Source organism: Meles meles, chromosome 7 (assembly GCF_922984935.1).
Source record: "Meles meles chromosome 7, mMelMel3.1 paternal haplotype, whole genome shotgun sequence".
In the NCBI taxonomy this organism is placed as follows: Eukaryota; Metazoa; Chordata; class Mammalia; order Carnivora; family Mustelidae; genus Meles; species Meles meles.
In genome coordinates this window covers 34,346,019-34,362,008 of record NC_060072.1, presented here as the reverse complement: position 1 = coordinate 34,362,008, position 15,990 = coordinate 34,346,019, and the positions used below count along the sequence as shown (strand labels likewise).

Genomic DNA, 15,990 nt, shown 5'->3' with positions numbered 1-15,990 from the left:
AAAATTTATTTTGATCTCATATGTTTGGAAAAACCTAAGGTAGGAGAGATAATAAATTAATATATCATAAGGAAATTTTAAAAATCTTCCATAAAAGGGAGGAGGAAATATTATGAAATACTTTATATTTGAAAGTAGATACCATTAATAAGGACTCTGCAACAGTTGTCGCTCCTATACTGTAATTAAACTAACTAGAGAAATTACCACCATAAAAACTGGAATCTAACCATTTCTGTAGGTGATTTTAAGCAGTGTATGATGATGTCAGGCAGGATAATATAAATAAGAAAGTAGAGAACCATTTGTTACTATAAAACTACAGTTGTGGAGTTTTTGGTTTTTAAGTACTTGGTTCTAAATTGTGTGTTCACTTGTTAGTATACAACTAGCTTCCCAGTTACAGAATGTATAAGTTCTCTTTGTGGACAAATTAAATGGGTAATATACAGCAGTTTTTTTTGCCACAAATGGATCAATATTTTTCTTTCTGAAAAACCATAAAATATAAATTTGTTTCAAAAGTCATTTTAGACTATGAATAACTGAGATATTCCTGAAATAATTATGAAATGAGAAACTTATTCACCTGAAGTTTGAAAAATATTGTTTATAACTTTTGCTACTCAAAGCAAGGAGTGGATTTAATCCCTTCTTTTTATCTCCACGAACATACGGTCTTCCCATTCACTTACACAAATACGTAAATTTAAAACTTTTAGTTTAATTTAATGCACAGGAAATGTTCCGAATGAAGAGGGGTTACTGTTCTTAAGACTCTTACACTTTTTTTTTAAGCTTTTTCTGAAGCAATAATGCTTTAAATTACAATAGTACATTTTTAAAATTTCTGATTCAGTATAATATATACTAGACTCTTCCTATAAAGCTAGCAATGTTAAACTTGTTTTTCAGTACATGGGAAACCTGGCCTTAGGATTTTTGATATGACAATATGAAATAATTCTTACTATAAAAAGTTAATGTATATAGTTATTTCCATTCATGTACTTAATTATAGTGAAGAACCAACATGCTATACTTATTTTTCTGCCATTTTCTTTATGTGAGAGCTCTTGAGTTTAGTAAGTAGAGTGCTTTTTTTTTTTTTTTTTCCCTTTTTATTTATTTTTTCAGCGTAACAGTATTCATTCTTTTTGCACAACACCCAGTGCTCCATGCAAAAAGTAGAGTGCTTTTTACTAATACGGAAATATTCCCGTTATCTGATATATTTCTGTGCCACTATAACTGTAGTTCTTAGTATATATACCATAAAGTTGAGTGCATTCTTTGATACTGAATTTTCTTTAGTTAAAAAGACTAAAACCAAAATGACAGAAAAATTCTTTAAGAAAAACCTTTGTGAATTATTGAGTCCACAGTGATATTTCAATAATAATAATATGGTCTTCAAAATGTTTGAAAATACCGGAAAAAAATGCCATTCATGCTATGTTACATCAGAGATACTATTTGCTCTGAGTATATTACATTATTCAACAGTAAGGAATGATTTGTGCCAGTAAGGAATGATTCATACCAGTGAACTTGTAATAGAAAGTTATTTTTATTACATGGTTTAATTACTATTCCATGGTCCTATTTATTATAGGTTCTATAATTTCTCAGACTTTGTTTTTGGAAGGTAGTTGAGCCATTTTAATTGAATCATGGCAGGTTGGACACAGAATCTATCCCCTGATACATTGTGGCTCCTGTTACTATTTCTACCCAGGTATCCCTAGTATACTGTCAAACACAGTATCCTGTGTTTGATAGTATCAAGCATTTGTTTGATACAACAAGCATTTGTGTAGTACAATCTTGAAAATGGTGCCAAAATAATACACACAGAAAGTGAATTTGGTGAAATATCAGTGAATGAGCTAATAGATGATTTTATTATTGCTTCTATGCATATGACTTTTGAACTTGAGTTGGTCATGGATGATTGCATTATTTTGCCTTTCTATGTGAGGAACAAAGGAGAACCAGATAGCTTAATTGAAAGTGAATTGTTAACAAATGCAATTTTGATATATATGATTAGTTTTTTTTTTAATATTTTATTTATTTTGACAGAGAGAAATCACAACTAGGCAGAGAAGCAGGCAGAGAGAGAGGCAGGCAGAGAGAGGAGGAAGCAAGCTCCCTGCAGAGCAGAGAGCCCGACGCGGGGCTCGATCCCAGGACCCCGGGATCATGACCTGAGCCGAAGGCAGAGGCTTTAACCCACTGAGCCACCCAGGCGCCCCTGATTAGTTTTTTTTGATGACTTTTTTAAAAAGATTTTTTAAATAAGTAAATATTTATTTATTTGACACAGAGTGAGAGCACTCCACAAGGTGGAGTGGCAGGCAGAAGGAGAGGGAGAAGCAGGCTCCAACCTGAGTAAGGAGACTGATGCGGGACTTGATCCCACGATGCTGGGATCATGAACTGAGTCAAAGGCAGACGCCTAACCAACTGAGCCACCCAGGAATCCCTTAATGAATTTTTAAAAAGGAATTTTGCAAGGCTGATATAGTTTATATTCATTATTGTTAGATAATGTTATGTAAACCCATTTTCTTGAATTCTCTAGGTTACAACAGTTACATTTCAAGATTTGCCAGGTTGTAGTCTCTCCACACTAGCAGAGTGTCCAAATCTTCAGTTTTTGTCTCTTCAACGCTGTGGATTGATTTCTTTGCACAGCCTGAGTAACTGCAAAAAACTGAAGCATATTGATGCCCAGGTATGTTCTCTGTTCTCCTCATTATTTATCCTATAATAAAATAGAAAACAAAATTTGTGAGAACCGTTGAGGAAAGATTATTAGGAAGTATGGCCTGGAAATCACTTATCTCTATTTGCAGATGATATAGTTATTGTTTTTATTACTTTTTGTTTGATCCTTGACATCTTTAGAACCTAAGTTATTGGTTATTGGTTATTGTTTATATAGTAACTATTTCTTCAAAATTGTCATTGCTGAAATATAAACATAAATCAATTTTCTGTTTTATTATAGTAAATTATAACAACCACCATTTTATTTGCTCATGGTTCTGTGGGCCAGCCACGAATTGAGGACAGGCTTTTCTGGGTATTTCTTCTGATTTGTGTCTTGTTGCCTGGGTCTTTTATGTAATTTGGAGTGGGGGCTGGAATGTCCAAAATGCCTTGTCTTCTGCCTTGGGAGGTTAGAATTTCAATTTCTTTCTTTTCTTCTCTCTCTCTCTCTGTGTCATGTCTCTGTCTCTTCCATTTTGGGGCTTCTCTACAGAGTGGCCCAATCACAAGAGTGAGCATTCCAAAAAGACAAGCTCCAATATGCAGGTGTTTTTCAAGCATCTGCTGGCATTATACTAGCTAATGTTCTATTGGCCAAACCTGAATTTGTATGGGAGGGGAGCTGGGTGGATTTGTGAATGTTGGGATGTGAGGTTTATTGGGGCAAAGTAACAGTCTACCACAGTCTACCCTCTGGGTCCTAAGGAGTCACGTCTGTCCCACATGCAAAATACACTCGTGTCCCAGAGACCCCTAAGTCTCACCAATCTTGTGGCCTCAGACTTAGACTTGAAGCACAAAATTTTCTCATCTATATCAGATCCAGGTGGAGGTGATCTGCTTAGGTCGAGCTCTTTCAATTCAGAGATCTGTGAGATACAATGAAAAGTATCTTCTCTCCTCCTGTCCCGCCCCCACACTTACATACAGTGGTGAGATAGGTTTGATTAATTACAATAGCTATTCCATTAAAAATGAAAGAAAACAAGAAGCCCATGTGTCCATAGCTGAGCACATATCCTCATTTCCCTAATAAGGACTTGGTTCTGCTCAATGAAGATGATTTTCTATGACCCCTGGTTCTGTCCACTGGGGTTTTGATCTTCTCAAGGTCTTTTTCCACAAGACGTACTAGTCGCAGTTGAGATTTTTCCTGAGCCTGTTTCTTTCCCATAGAAGATGGGGTGTGGGTGGTAGGCTAGAAGCTTCTTTTCATTTGACTTATATTCTTCTCAGTTCACACAGTGCTTCCACCAATGTGATTTTCTTTGAAAACTTTGTGGATTTCTTATGCTTCTTATTAAATTTCTTCCATTAGACAAAGGCTATGCTTATAAATATATTTGAGAGGGATGCTGTGGACTACACGCTTAAGATTCTTAAAAGCCCATTTACTTTTCCGAGGTCTTAAAAAATAAAATTGTTGTTACATCCTAGACACATGATCTTGACACTGAAACCAACATTATGTATTTCAGATATGTATGTGTAGTAAAACTACAAACCTATACATGAGATACATGCCTAACTCACAATATTGGTGTTCTTTGGAGAGGAAGGGAGCAAAAAGGACTGAGAAGGGGGAAATAGGGAGATATCAACTTTTTCAATGTTTGGTTTCTTTAACAGTTTTAAAGGAACCATGACCTAGTGTTCATTTTTGTTCATTTAGATTGAAATATTTTATTATGATTCTCTGTATTTTCAAAGATTAATAAATATAAAATCAGTTAATTATTTATTAGATCACTTAATATTTTCATCTAGATACTATAACATTCTGTATGTTTATCGTAAAAGTCAGAGATTCGGTTATTTACTTGGAGATCATATCTCATCCTTCCTCTTTCTGGAAGCTTTAAATGTTCCACTAATAAGCCATTGAATTAAAATAAATTACATTTGTTCTTTGTTTTAGGAAAACCATATTGAGACTATCAATTGTGAAAATTTGGAAAATCTCTGTGTTGTTCTTCTTAATAAAAATCAACTGACTTCTTTTCATGGTTTGGATGGCTGCACTAATATACAGAATCTTGAACTCTCACATAATAAAATCACTCGAATTGGTAAGAATAAGGGAATTTGAATTTATTGACATTTATTTCTCATGATTACATTTTGTTTCATTTATTCCTTTTCAAGAATAGGCCACTATTACTAATTTTTTAATTTTATTTATGCCATACTTAATCTTTTATCCAAATACATGAAGGAAATAAGACTATTTTTAATATATAAAGGACATATGCTCCCACAAGTGGCAAATGGCTAGTTATCAGCGGCTCCTTAAATTAGTATATTCACTTACCTATTCCTTTTTTTTTTAATGAAAGATTTTATTTATTTATTTGACAGACAGAGATCACAAGTAGGCAGAGAGGCAGACAGAGAGAGAGAAGAGGAAGCAGGCTCCCTGCTGAGCAGACAACCTGATGTGGGGTTCAATCCCAGGACCCTGGGATCATGACCTGACCCGAAGGCAGAGGCTTTAACCCACTGAGCCACCCAGGCGCCCCTTCTTTTTTTTCTAACTAGTGGTGATCTGAGCTCTACTGGAGAATATGATACCCTGGTTCGGTGCCATCGTATTTTTATGGCTTCTATGCTTTTTGCACTTAGCAACTGCCATAACTGTTCCCTAAAAATCCCTGTCATCACTCCCTTCCTTGCTTTCCACACCACTTGTCCTAACCTTTCCTTTTTTAGATAAGGCAACCACCACATGAAAGAAATCCATCGGTTTGAATCTCCCTGATCTTTTCCATCTCTCCAGCTATATATCTGTATCCCTATTTATCTATATCTGTTTCCAACCTCATACTTTATAGTCCATACAGTTCAGCAATGAGAATGTCTTCTTAAGGCCAGTCCTTCTATTGTTTATAAATATAATTGTCAGTGTCTTCTGATACTGTATCTCTTATCACCTGTCGTTTGTCGAACAGTTCGTTTTGCCATTTACTTCTACCATTGCCTCATCATCTCTCTTACCCTTCGCTGTCAAATTTTGTGAAAGTGTTCTGTTCATGCTTTCACTTTTTACTACCCAACTTCCCTCTTCTTTCTACTGAAAGGAAGAATTTACTTCTATACTGTTAGCAGTGTGATAATTCTAAAATAAAAATATCATTGTATTTTTTACTACCTGGCTTAAAATTCTCTGCTTTTTTAAAATTTAAACTTGTGAGATTCTCAAGGGACTTGATAGGGGCTTAAATAATGGTTAATGAATAATGAAGGATTGCTAAAAAAGTCAGGAACTAGATAACAATTTTTTATGGTACAATACTAATAACTTAAATTTTGGACACCTAAAAGGTACTATCCATCTCCTCATCCTAAAATCATTAGGAAATATGGTCTGGACTGAAATTTCAGGGAGTGGGATGGGAGTAGATGGGGTAGTAGGAATAAGCTCACTTTTCTCATTTGATTTAATTTTATGTTTGATGTATAAAACAAATATTTTTTTAAAGCCAAACTACATTTAAAAAGACATACTCGAAGAGATTGATCTTTCATCCCTGTCCTTTTTACTCTGTTCTCCAATATATTTTTATATACAGATGTTTTTGTACATAAGCACATATAACATCTGTATGCATTTAATAATATGTGTATCATTTATATGTGTATGTATGTACATTTAAATATGCATATATACACATATATATCCAAGAGATATATGTGTATATATTAATCCTAATTCTAGAATTAAAATATAGAATATTTTAAGTACTGTCCTTTATCTTGCTTTCACTTAGCAACATGTTACAGAGTTCAGAGCATTCTTTTTCCATGGTTTCATAGTTTTCAATTTTGTAGATTGGTCAGGTTTTATTCCATTAGTTTCTGGTTGATTGACACTGATGGTTTCCAGTCTTCCACATTTGCCATAATAACTATCTGATACTTATGTCATTTTATACTTTACCAGTTATATCGTTAGATTAATTTTCTGCAATGTATATTGCTGGTGCAAAGGACATCTGTAATTTAGGAAAATAGTGCCATCCACATTTTATGGGTTATACAATTTTGCACTCCTACCACTAATACACATTAATATCAGTTCCTTCTACCTTTTCTTCTATTATTTTATTCCTTCTATTTCTATAATTAATTTTTTATTTTTATTCTTTTTCACTCTTATTAACATAAATACTGCAGTCTATAATTTTTTTTGTGAGCACTGGTTGGTCCGTAACTTCTCTGTTTTCATCAGTTCTACAATTTTATGACATATTTTGACTTTTAGCTAAGATTTAAAATTTCTATATGGTAAGACCATTTTGTGTTGTTGCTGTTCTTCTGTTTAGTTTTATTGCATTATATATAGTGAGAGAATTATCTTTGTGCCATTTCTTCTTTTTGGAACTTATTGTGATTTTCTAATATGTGGTCAATTTTCAGGAATGTTTCATGTGCACGTGAAAAGAGGTCATTGTGTTTCTTTTATTTTTTTTTTTTAAGATTTTGTTTATTTATTTGACAGAGAGAGATTACAAGTAGGCAGAGAGGCAGGCAGAGAGAGAGTGAGAGGGAAGCAGGCTCCCTGCCGAGCAGAGAGCCCGATCTGGGACTCGATCCCAGGACCCTGAGATCATGACCTGAGCCGAGGGCAGTGGCTTAAACCACTGAGCCACCCAGGCGCCCCAGTCATTGTGTTTCTAATTGGAATATAGAATTTATATTTTTATCTTTATGATCTAGCTTGGTGAGCATTTGTTTTGGATCTTCTATATCTACTTAACCCACCATAGACTGAGTTGAGCTAGTATAAATATATTTATTATTAATTAGCCTATTTCTTTTTGTATATCCTTTGGTTTCCATTTTTTTGGGTGTTGCTCCATGCCGTTTTGTAGATATTCTTAACTGTGTTATCTTTATTGTGAATTTTCGTCCTGATATTTATGTTTCCTTCTTTGTCTCTAATGTTTTGAGACTAACTTCTACCTTGCCTGACATTTTCTTTTTATTTGTATTTGTCTACGTGGTCATTAAAAAACCCCACAAAACTTTAGAAACACTTTGTTTTGCGTGTGTACTTATACACAGCATAGATTTTGGGTTTTGTTTTTTGATCCAGTTTTAAATGTTTTGTTTCATAAAGAGCATGGCCATTTGCACTTGTAATTCAACTTATATCCTTGGTGTTAGTTATCTCACTTGGGATGATGCTCCCTTTCTGGAAGAAGGCCTTGTTGATAATACATGGGTTCTTCCACCACTGCAGGATCTCCATTTCTTACATATCTGGCCAGTTTCCATAGTATTACCTCTGTACCAGTGTAGATTTAGCCTGGATTGTGTTGGTTACAGATACTTACTACCCCACTTAGAAAAATTCAGCTTGTAATTTCTTCATCTCCCATTTACACTGGAAGATAGATTGGGGTATTTTTTATTTACTTGTTGTTTATTATGAATTTCTAGAGGAGGTATGGAGAAAGTTGGATCAAGGCAGTCACCGTCATCTCTGATTTTTTTTTTTTAATATGGGAAAAAATACAACTGTTTTCACAAAGCAAACTTTTACAGACGTTTCAAGGCGCACTTTTGAAAATAAAATGTATAATACTCCTCAATGTGTTTATTTGCCAGTGTGTCTGTTCACTGCTTTGGGACTACTCATATTTTCTCCTGTATGGAAATAGTGATACTTTTGATACAATTTTTTTTTATTTTAAAATTTCAGTTTAAAAGACAGAAATAATTTTGTTGTTGTTGGAATGAAGACAAGTGCATTGATAATGTATGTTGCTATATTGGCACACACTGAAGCAAGCTTAAAAAAAAAGAAAAAGGCTGTTTGTGAGAAGAAATGTTTTGACCCCCATTCACTTCATTTTCATTGCCAGCAGGGCTGTATGGGATTTCTTGTAACCAGTGGATTTCCTGGGATAGGATATCTGCAAGATTTATGTGGAAACTGCCATAGTATTAATTGATGTACTTGAGGTATCTTTATGTAGTACAGAGCAAACAAGGTAAAAGACATCTTTGCTGTCTGTTGGGTACAATGAAAACACTGTATTTATTGAGTGTGAGAAGAGTATACATGAAAAAGTAGATTTTCTGAAGACTGTTTGGAGTCTGTTTTTCATCTTCAGGAACTGCTTACAGAGATTCTGGTTGAGCTAAGGGAAAAGCATAGATTTTGTCTTTCAATGATGTATTGATGCTAAGAACTCTTATGAAGGGACACAAAGATAGATTTGTGTTTATAAGTTAATAGGTTACTATTCCACGCTATAATATTTCTTAAGGAGGTGAAATAAAATTGGAAGCAATACCATGTATTCTGCATTTATAGTTTCAAGTTTAATTTGTTCCTAATTCTTACTAAGCTGTAATTATTGCAGTAGTTAAAATGTAAGATTAACTTTAATTACTCTTTTTATTAGAAAACGTTAATGCACATTTTTATTTGAATTTCATTGCATTTAAGTGAATGAGAATAGGAACTGTCAGTCTGTTTAAGGCAATTCATTTGAAATTATTTATGCTAAATGTTTTCTGTTCTAATGAAACTGCCTAATTACAGAAATAGAAACACAATGTAAAGTATACTTTTTAAAAAGTAATAACTTAAAATATATTTCTATAAATTGAAATTTATGTAAAGTTAATTGTGTATTTTTAATTTAATAAAAATTAAGTATGTTTGGTTTAATATTAAAGCATATTGTGTGCTGTGGCTAATTTAAAGACTACCGTATAACATTTTAGTATTATTTTCTATAATTGGTTCTATTTGGGTAGCATGTTTTTGATTATAGAATATTTTTATTTGATCTGGAGTTATTACATATTTTGAATGTCAAAATATTTGCTTAATTTTAATTTATTAAGCTCGCTTTAGTTGATGATTTATTTTAATCAGAAAACAGATTTCTTCATACTTTTTATTAATCTAAAATGTCTTGTTTATTTTTTTCCTCTGTAAGGTTTTTTTTCCTGTACTGTCTTTTATAACTCAATTTAATTTGGGTGATTTGCAGTTTAAATTTCAAGATTATGATATCATTATGACATTTCATGCTTTCTTTTGCCTGAAATTTCCTATAAGTAAGTTTCCGGTAATATTGGTAAGAATTTTGTTTTCCAAAAGTAATGTGGAAAAACATACTTTGAATGGATGTTGAATATCTGTGAGAAGTTTTTCATATTTTGAGATAGTATTTTGGACTTAGTTTTTTAACAAATAGCCAAAACAAATGAAAAATAGGTGATTTATAATTTATAATCTAGTTTTCTTTGTTTTTTTTTTCTGTTTTTATGTTGGATTTTATTGACTTTCTAAGAGAAACATTCTGAAAGTGAATTAATTTGAAAAAATTCTTGCCATATGATGAAATTGTTTTATGAATCTTATTTATAGGGAAAAATACAACTTAATATGATAAATATAGTAATAGATTACTTTTTAACTACCATATATTTAAGTGCTTTATACATTTAATTCATTTACTTTTCATATAACTGCAATGAGTTAGTTACTATTAAATGCTTCTCCCACACCCCAGGTAATAATTGAGGCACAGAGAAGTTAAGTAAATTATCTAAGATCATATAGTTAGTAAATGATAGAGCCGGGATTTGAAACTCAACAGTCTATTCCTAGTATCTGATTTTTTAATTGCCTCATCCACTGCCTCTGCAATAAATATGCATTTAACATTTAAGATTATTACTATTTTATTAGAGCATATTAAAACTCTTTATGCTGAAATAAGTAAAAATTTTAAGGTTTATTGATTAATAAATTTGATAATGAGCACCTACTATGTGTAAACACTTTTCTAGGCACTAGAACGCAGTACTAGAATATTGCTGAGGATGCAGCAGTAAACAAAACAAACGAGTATCCTGACTTTGGCCAAGATTATCTATGATATTTATATAAAGAAAAGAGAATGGGAATAAACTGCTATATTTCATTTATTGACTATTGAGTAAAAATGAAAATAAGTATGATTAATGTGTAAGAACAAATAATTATTTTTGTCTTCTCATTAATGAAGCTTCTATCTCTGCTATGTGCAAAAAACTTTTATCTGGAAAAACATGTTTCCTTAATGCCAGCAGTTAATTTGTTAATTTATAAATTTCAGGTGATACATTCCTAGAAACTATTATAAATAGGTAGAAGTATTAGGAGACATTTTTTCCCCGATGCTTTATTTTCAGATAATACTGTTTTCTGGAAAAGTGACACTAATAAAAGTATGAAAGATATTGAAATACTGCAACTTTCCACATAAGGTTGATTACTGTCTTGACTCATAGGGGACATCTTCTTGGCTTAATTCTTGTTACCCAATGTTGTCTTTGGAACAGTAGAAAAAAAAATAATGAAGTAAAGTAAAATAAAGCTCTGGGTACTTTGCTTGTAGAAATGCTTTTCACTGCAGTATACTTAGTGAATTTCTTGTATTCCACTAGATGGTGCTAGCTTACTCTTCAGTTTTGAAATGCAACAATGCCCAGTACAAAGCTGAAAGGGATTTTACAGATCTGCCAATTTAGGCTTCTTAAGTTTACAGATGAAAAAACAGACTCACATAATTTTCCTCAAACTCCTACCAGAGGTGGGGCTAGAATCCAAGTTTTCTGATTCCTGTTTCAGTATTCCTGTTTCCACATGACATATATGATCCTGAAGAACTTTTGCATTGAAATTAAAAATCTTAAGAGCAGCTCAGCATATTTGTACGTAGCTGTCAAACATAGCAATCATTGAGTAGCTAAAGGAGGTAGACCTTTACCAAACACTTATTTAGTGAAAACCTCTGGCCTAATTTAACATCTTTAGTTTTGCTGTTCCTTTCAGGAGAGGTTTTTCCCCCCACTGTGACAGGAATGTTTTATTAGACCATTGGCTCGTTTCTGTGGGAGGAATTCTTTGAAATAGATATTTGTAGCAAGTATAGCCAAATGCTAATTTTGCCATGGGCAAGGGCCCTTTGAGGGATAAACACACTTGGCTTCACTTCTATTTTGTGGGATGTAGGAAACTTTTAAAGAGTTAATAAAGAATATATTGAAGCAGTGGACTCGATATTTAAGTGATACTTTATATTTGTTATATTTACATAATTTGCAAGAAGCTCTTGCATATTTTTGTGGCTACTGTTTTGTTTTGTTTGGGATGGGGAATGGACAAAATAGGAATGTTGACTGGGAGAGAATAATTTTCTTTGAGATGTTGAGAAAGTTATGGTATTCTAAGGTAAGTCTTGCTCTAAGTCTATTTTGCTCAGTTATTTTTCCTTCATTTGATAGCAAAGAACTTGTAAGATTAAAGGAGGAAAGGGCAACTTATTCTAACTTCCTTCCCATCTAGATTCCCCCTTTTGAGCCAAATGCATTTACTGGATCAAATTACTGTTTAATCAATTCATATAGACTTTTTTGAAAGTGTGTATTAATATCCTACTTCTTCTCCAAAGTTTAGCTCAAATATTTGTCTTTGAAGTCTTATTTGGTCACAACAGTTATTAACTACTTTTCATTGAGGATAATTGTTAGGAAACAATAATAGCTATTATTTTTAGTAGCCAATATGTAAAAGTGTTATATAAGCTACATTCAAATCCTATTTTTAATCCTCCCAATCACCCTCACTCCAAATAAAGGATCAAAGACTCAGAGAAGTTAGGTAATGTGTTTATATTCATACAGCTAGTTTTGGAATAGACCTGAAATTCATGGATTGTCTGCCTCAGAGCCTATTCGTGTTTTTATTATGCCATACTGCCTGTAATCAACATGTGCTACTGACCATGTTATTAGCATAGTTGTAGAAAAAAGCTATATACATGACTCCCATGATGATTGTTGGTTGTAGATCTTTATTCTTAGAGCCTATTTTTTTTCTTTAAATATTTTTGAGGGCATGCTATTCATTTTATATAAATTTATAATTGTTATATATTTCTTTTGAATTGACCTATTTATCACTTTTAAATGTCCCTTTTCATCTGTAGTAAAGCTTTCTGCCTTAGTCTTCTGTGTCTGATATTACCCTAACCAGGTTTCCTTTGGACTCAGGATCCTTTTACGCTCCTAAAAATTGAGTACCTGCCTCAAACACCTTTCATTTACGCTGCCCGTATTTACTGTATAGAAAAAAAAAATGAGAAAAAATTTGTTCTTGTTTAGTAATTCAGAGCTTATCATAATAAGGTTTTTCCATTAGTAATAGTTTTATAAATAATAAACATAGTTTTTACCTAGAAGATATAGTGAGAAGAGAGTTATTGTTACACGTATTTGCAAATCTCTTTAATGTCTAGCTTAACGCAAGACAGCTGGATTTCCGTATTTCCTTCTGCATTCAATTTGCTACAATATCACACCTCATGTAGCCTCTGGAAAACACCAGTATAAGCTCTTGAGCAAATGAGAGTGAAAAGGCAAATAACATCTTAGAATTATTATGAAATAGTTTTGACTCCATGGAACCTTTAAAAGTGTCTGTAGGAGATTGGTCTCTGGGCCACACTTTGAGAATCACTACTTTAGTGTATATGTATCTTTTTTTTTTTTTTAAGAATTTATTCATTTACTTGACAGAGACACAGTGAGAGAGGGAACACAGGCAGGGGGAGTGGGAGAGGAAGAAGCAGGTGTTCCGCTAAGCAGGGAGCCCGATATGGGACTCGGTCCCAGGACCCCGAGATCATGATCCCAGCCGAAGGCAGACACTTAACCACTGAGCCATCCAGGCGCCCATGCATATCTTTTTCTATCCTTTTACTTACAGTATTTCTACATGTTCTATTTTTGGTTTCTTTTATGTGATGTGAAAATGTGTTGCTTTTGTTATTGTTTTATCTGGGCTGCCTGACAAATTTTAGCCTTGTTTCTAGCCTTTGGTCTCTGATAACGAATTGTTTAATTAATAATTAAGTGCAATTAATATATTTGAGTTTAAATCTATTATGTTACTATTTGATTCTATTTGTTTTGCCTGTTCTATTTTTTTCTCTTTTCTTGCCTCTTTTTGGTTTAGTTGAGGGTTTAAATTATTTCCTTTTCCCTTTCTATTACCAGTTTCATATTATTTTACTATTCTTTTTGTTTACTATAGATATGGCATGCCTTCCTGATTTACTAGTATAAATTTATTTGGTATTTTTTCAAAGCAGTTTAGGGTCTTAGAAATTTAAACTTTATTTACTCACTTCCAAATTAATATGCTATTATTGTCATGCATTTTATTGTATGTGTGTGTATTTGGAATGGCTTAAGACAGTATTATTTTATAATATCATATCATTAAGATTCACCTACTTTTTAAGCACCCCCCCTTTTTGGTGTGTTTGTGCTTGGAAATATTTCTCTTTTTTGAGATAAAATTGATACATTATATTTCTTTCAGGGGTACATCATTTGATTTTTGTATATATACACTACAAGTGATCACCATAGTACATCTAGTTATCATCTGCCGTTACACAGTTGACCCCTATTACCCAATTTGCCCTCCCACCCCCTTTCTCTCCGATAACCTTCCATCTGCTCTCTGCATATATGGGTTGTGTTTTGGTTTGTTTGCTTGGTTTTTCCAGATTCCACATAAGAGAGATGATATAACATTTGTCTTTCTTTTTTTAAAGATTTTATTTATTTATTTGACAGAGACACAGTGAGAGAGGGAATACAAGCAGGGGGAGTGGGAGAGAGAGAAGCAGGTTTTCCACCAAGCAGGGAACCCAATGCGGAGCTGGATCCCAGGACTCTGGGATCATGACCTGAGCCTAAGGCAGATGCTTAACGACTGAGCCACCCAGTGCCCCTAACATTTGTTTTTTTCTAACTTACTCCACTTAGCATAATGTCCTTGAGATCCATCCATGTTCTCACACATGGCAAGGTTTCATTCTTTTATTTTATGGCTGAATAATATTCCATTGTACATCTAAATACCACAGCTGTTTTATCCATTCATGCATCAGTGGTCATTTAGGTTGTATCCATATCTTCGCTATTACAAATAATGCTGTAACAAATAAACATGGGGATGCATATATCTTTTCATGTCAGGAGCATTTTTTTCTTTAAATAAATATCCTAAAGTGGAAATGGTAGGTCATAAGGTAGTTCTATTTTTAATTTTTTGAGGACCCCCCATCTATTTTCCATAATGGCTGCACCAATTACATTCCCATCAACAGTGTGAGAGGGTTTTCTTCTCTCCATATTCTTGCCAACACTTGTTAATTTCTTGTCTTTTGAGAATAGCTATTTTAACAGATGTGAAGTGATAGCCCATAGTGATTTTGATTTTCATTTCCCTGATGACTAATGATGTTGAGAACCTTTTCATGTGCCTGTTGGCCATCTGTATGTCTTCTTTGGAAAAATGTCTATTCAGACCTTCTGCCCATTTTTTAATCAGATTGGATTTTTCTGTTGAGTTGAAGTTGCTTATAAATTTTGGATATTAGACCTTTATCAGACATGTGATATGCAAATATTTTATCCTCTTCAGTAGGTTGCCTTTTCAATTTGTTCATAGTTTCCTTCACTGCAGAAGCTTTTAGTTTATCTTATTTATTTTGCTTTTGTTGCTTTTTCTTTTGCTGTTAGATTTTTTAAAAAATCATCCAAAGACCTATGTCAAGGAGTTTACCACCTATGTTTTCTTCTCTGAGCTTTATGGTTTCAGGTCTTATGTTCAAGTCTTCAATTCATTTTGAGTTGATTTTTGTGTATGTCATAAGACAGTGGTCAAGCTTCGTTTTTTGCATGTGCCTGTCTAGTTTCCCAATATTAATTATTGAAGAGACTGTTTTTCCCCCATTTTATATTCTTGGCCTCTTTGTCATAAACTAATTGACAATAAACTAATTGGTTTATTTCTGGGGTCTTTAGTCTGTTTTCCTGACCTATGTGTCTGTTTTTATACCAATACCATATTGTTTTGATTACTATACTTTTGGTGTATAGTTTGAAATCAGGGAGTGTGATACCTCCAATTTTGTTTTTTTCTTGAAATTGCATTGACTACTCAGGGTCTTTTGTGGTTCAAAAAAGGATTTTGATATTTTTAGTAGAAATGTGGAAAATATAAATGATTTATATGTGTTTATATAGGCTACTCTGTTTATTTCAAAAAAATCACAGAAAATTTTATCATATACCAGTATTAAGAAAATAAAACTGTGAAAAACATAGCTCACATCTAAATAGAAA

General features: G+C 33.0%; 1 protein-coding gene across 1 annotated transcript in view; it reads left to right on the top strand.

Annotated features, from left to right (window-relative positions):
* Nucleotides 1-15,990, top strand: part of LRRIQ1 (leucine rich repeats and IQ motif containing 1) — a 214,442-nt gene that overhangs the window by 24,130 nt on the left and 174,322 nt on the right. The window contains exons 8-9 of the mRNA XM_046012860.1: nucleotides 2,588-2,740; nucleotides 4,697-4,847. Coding sequence (XP_045868816.1) covers nucleotides 2,588-2,740; nucleotides 4,697-4,847 — 304 coding nt within the window. The remainder of the gene's footprint in view (nucleotides 1-2,587; nucleotides 2,741-4,696; nucleotides 4,848-15,990) is intronic.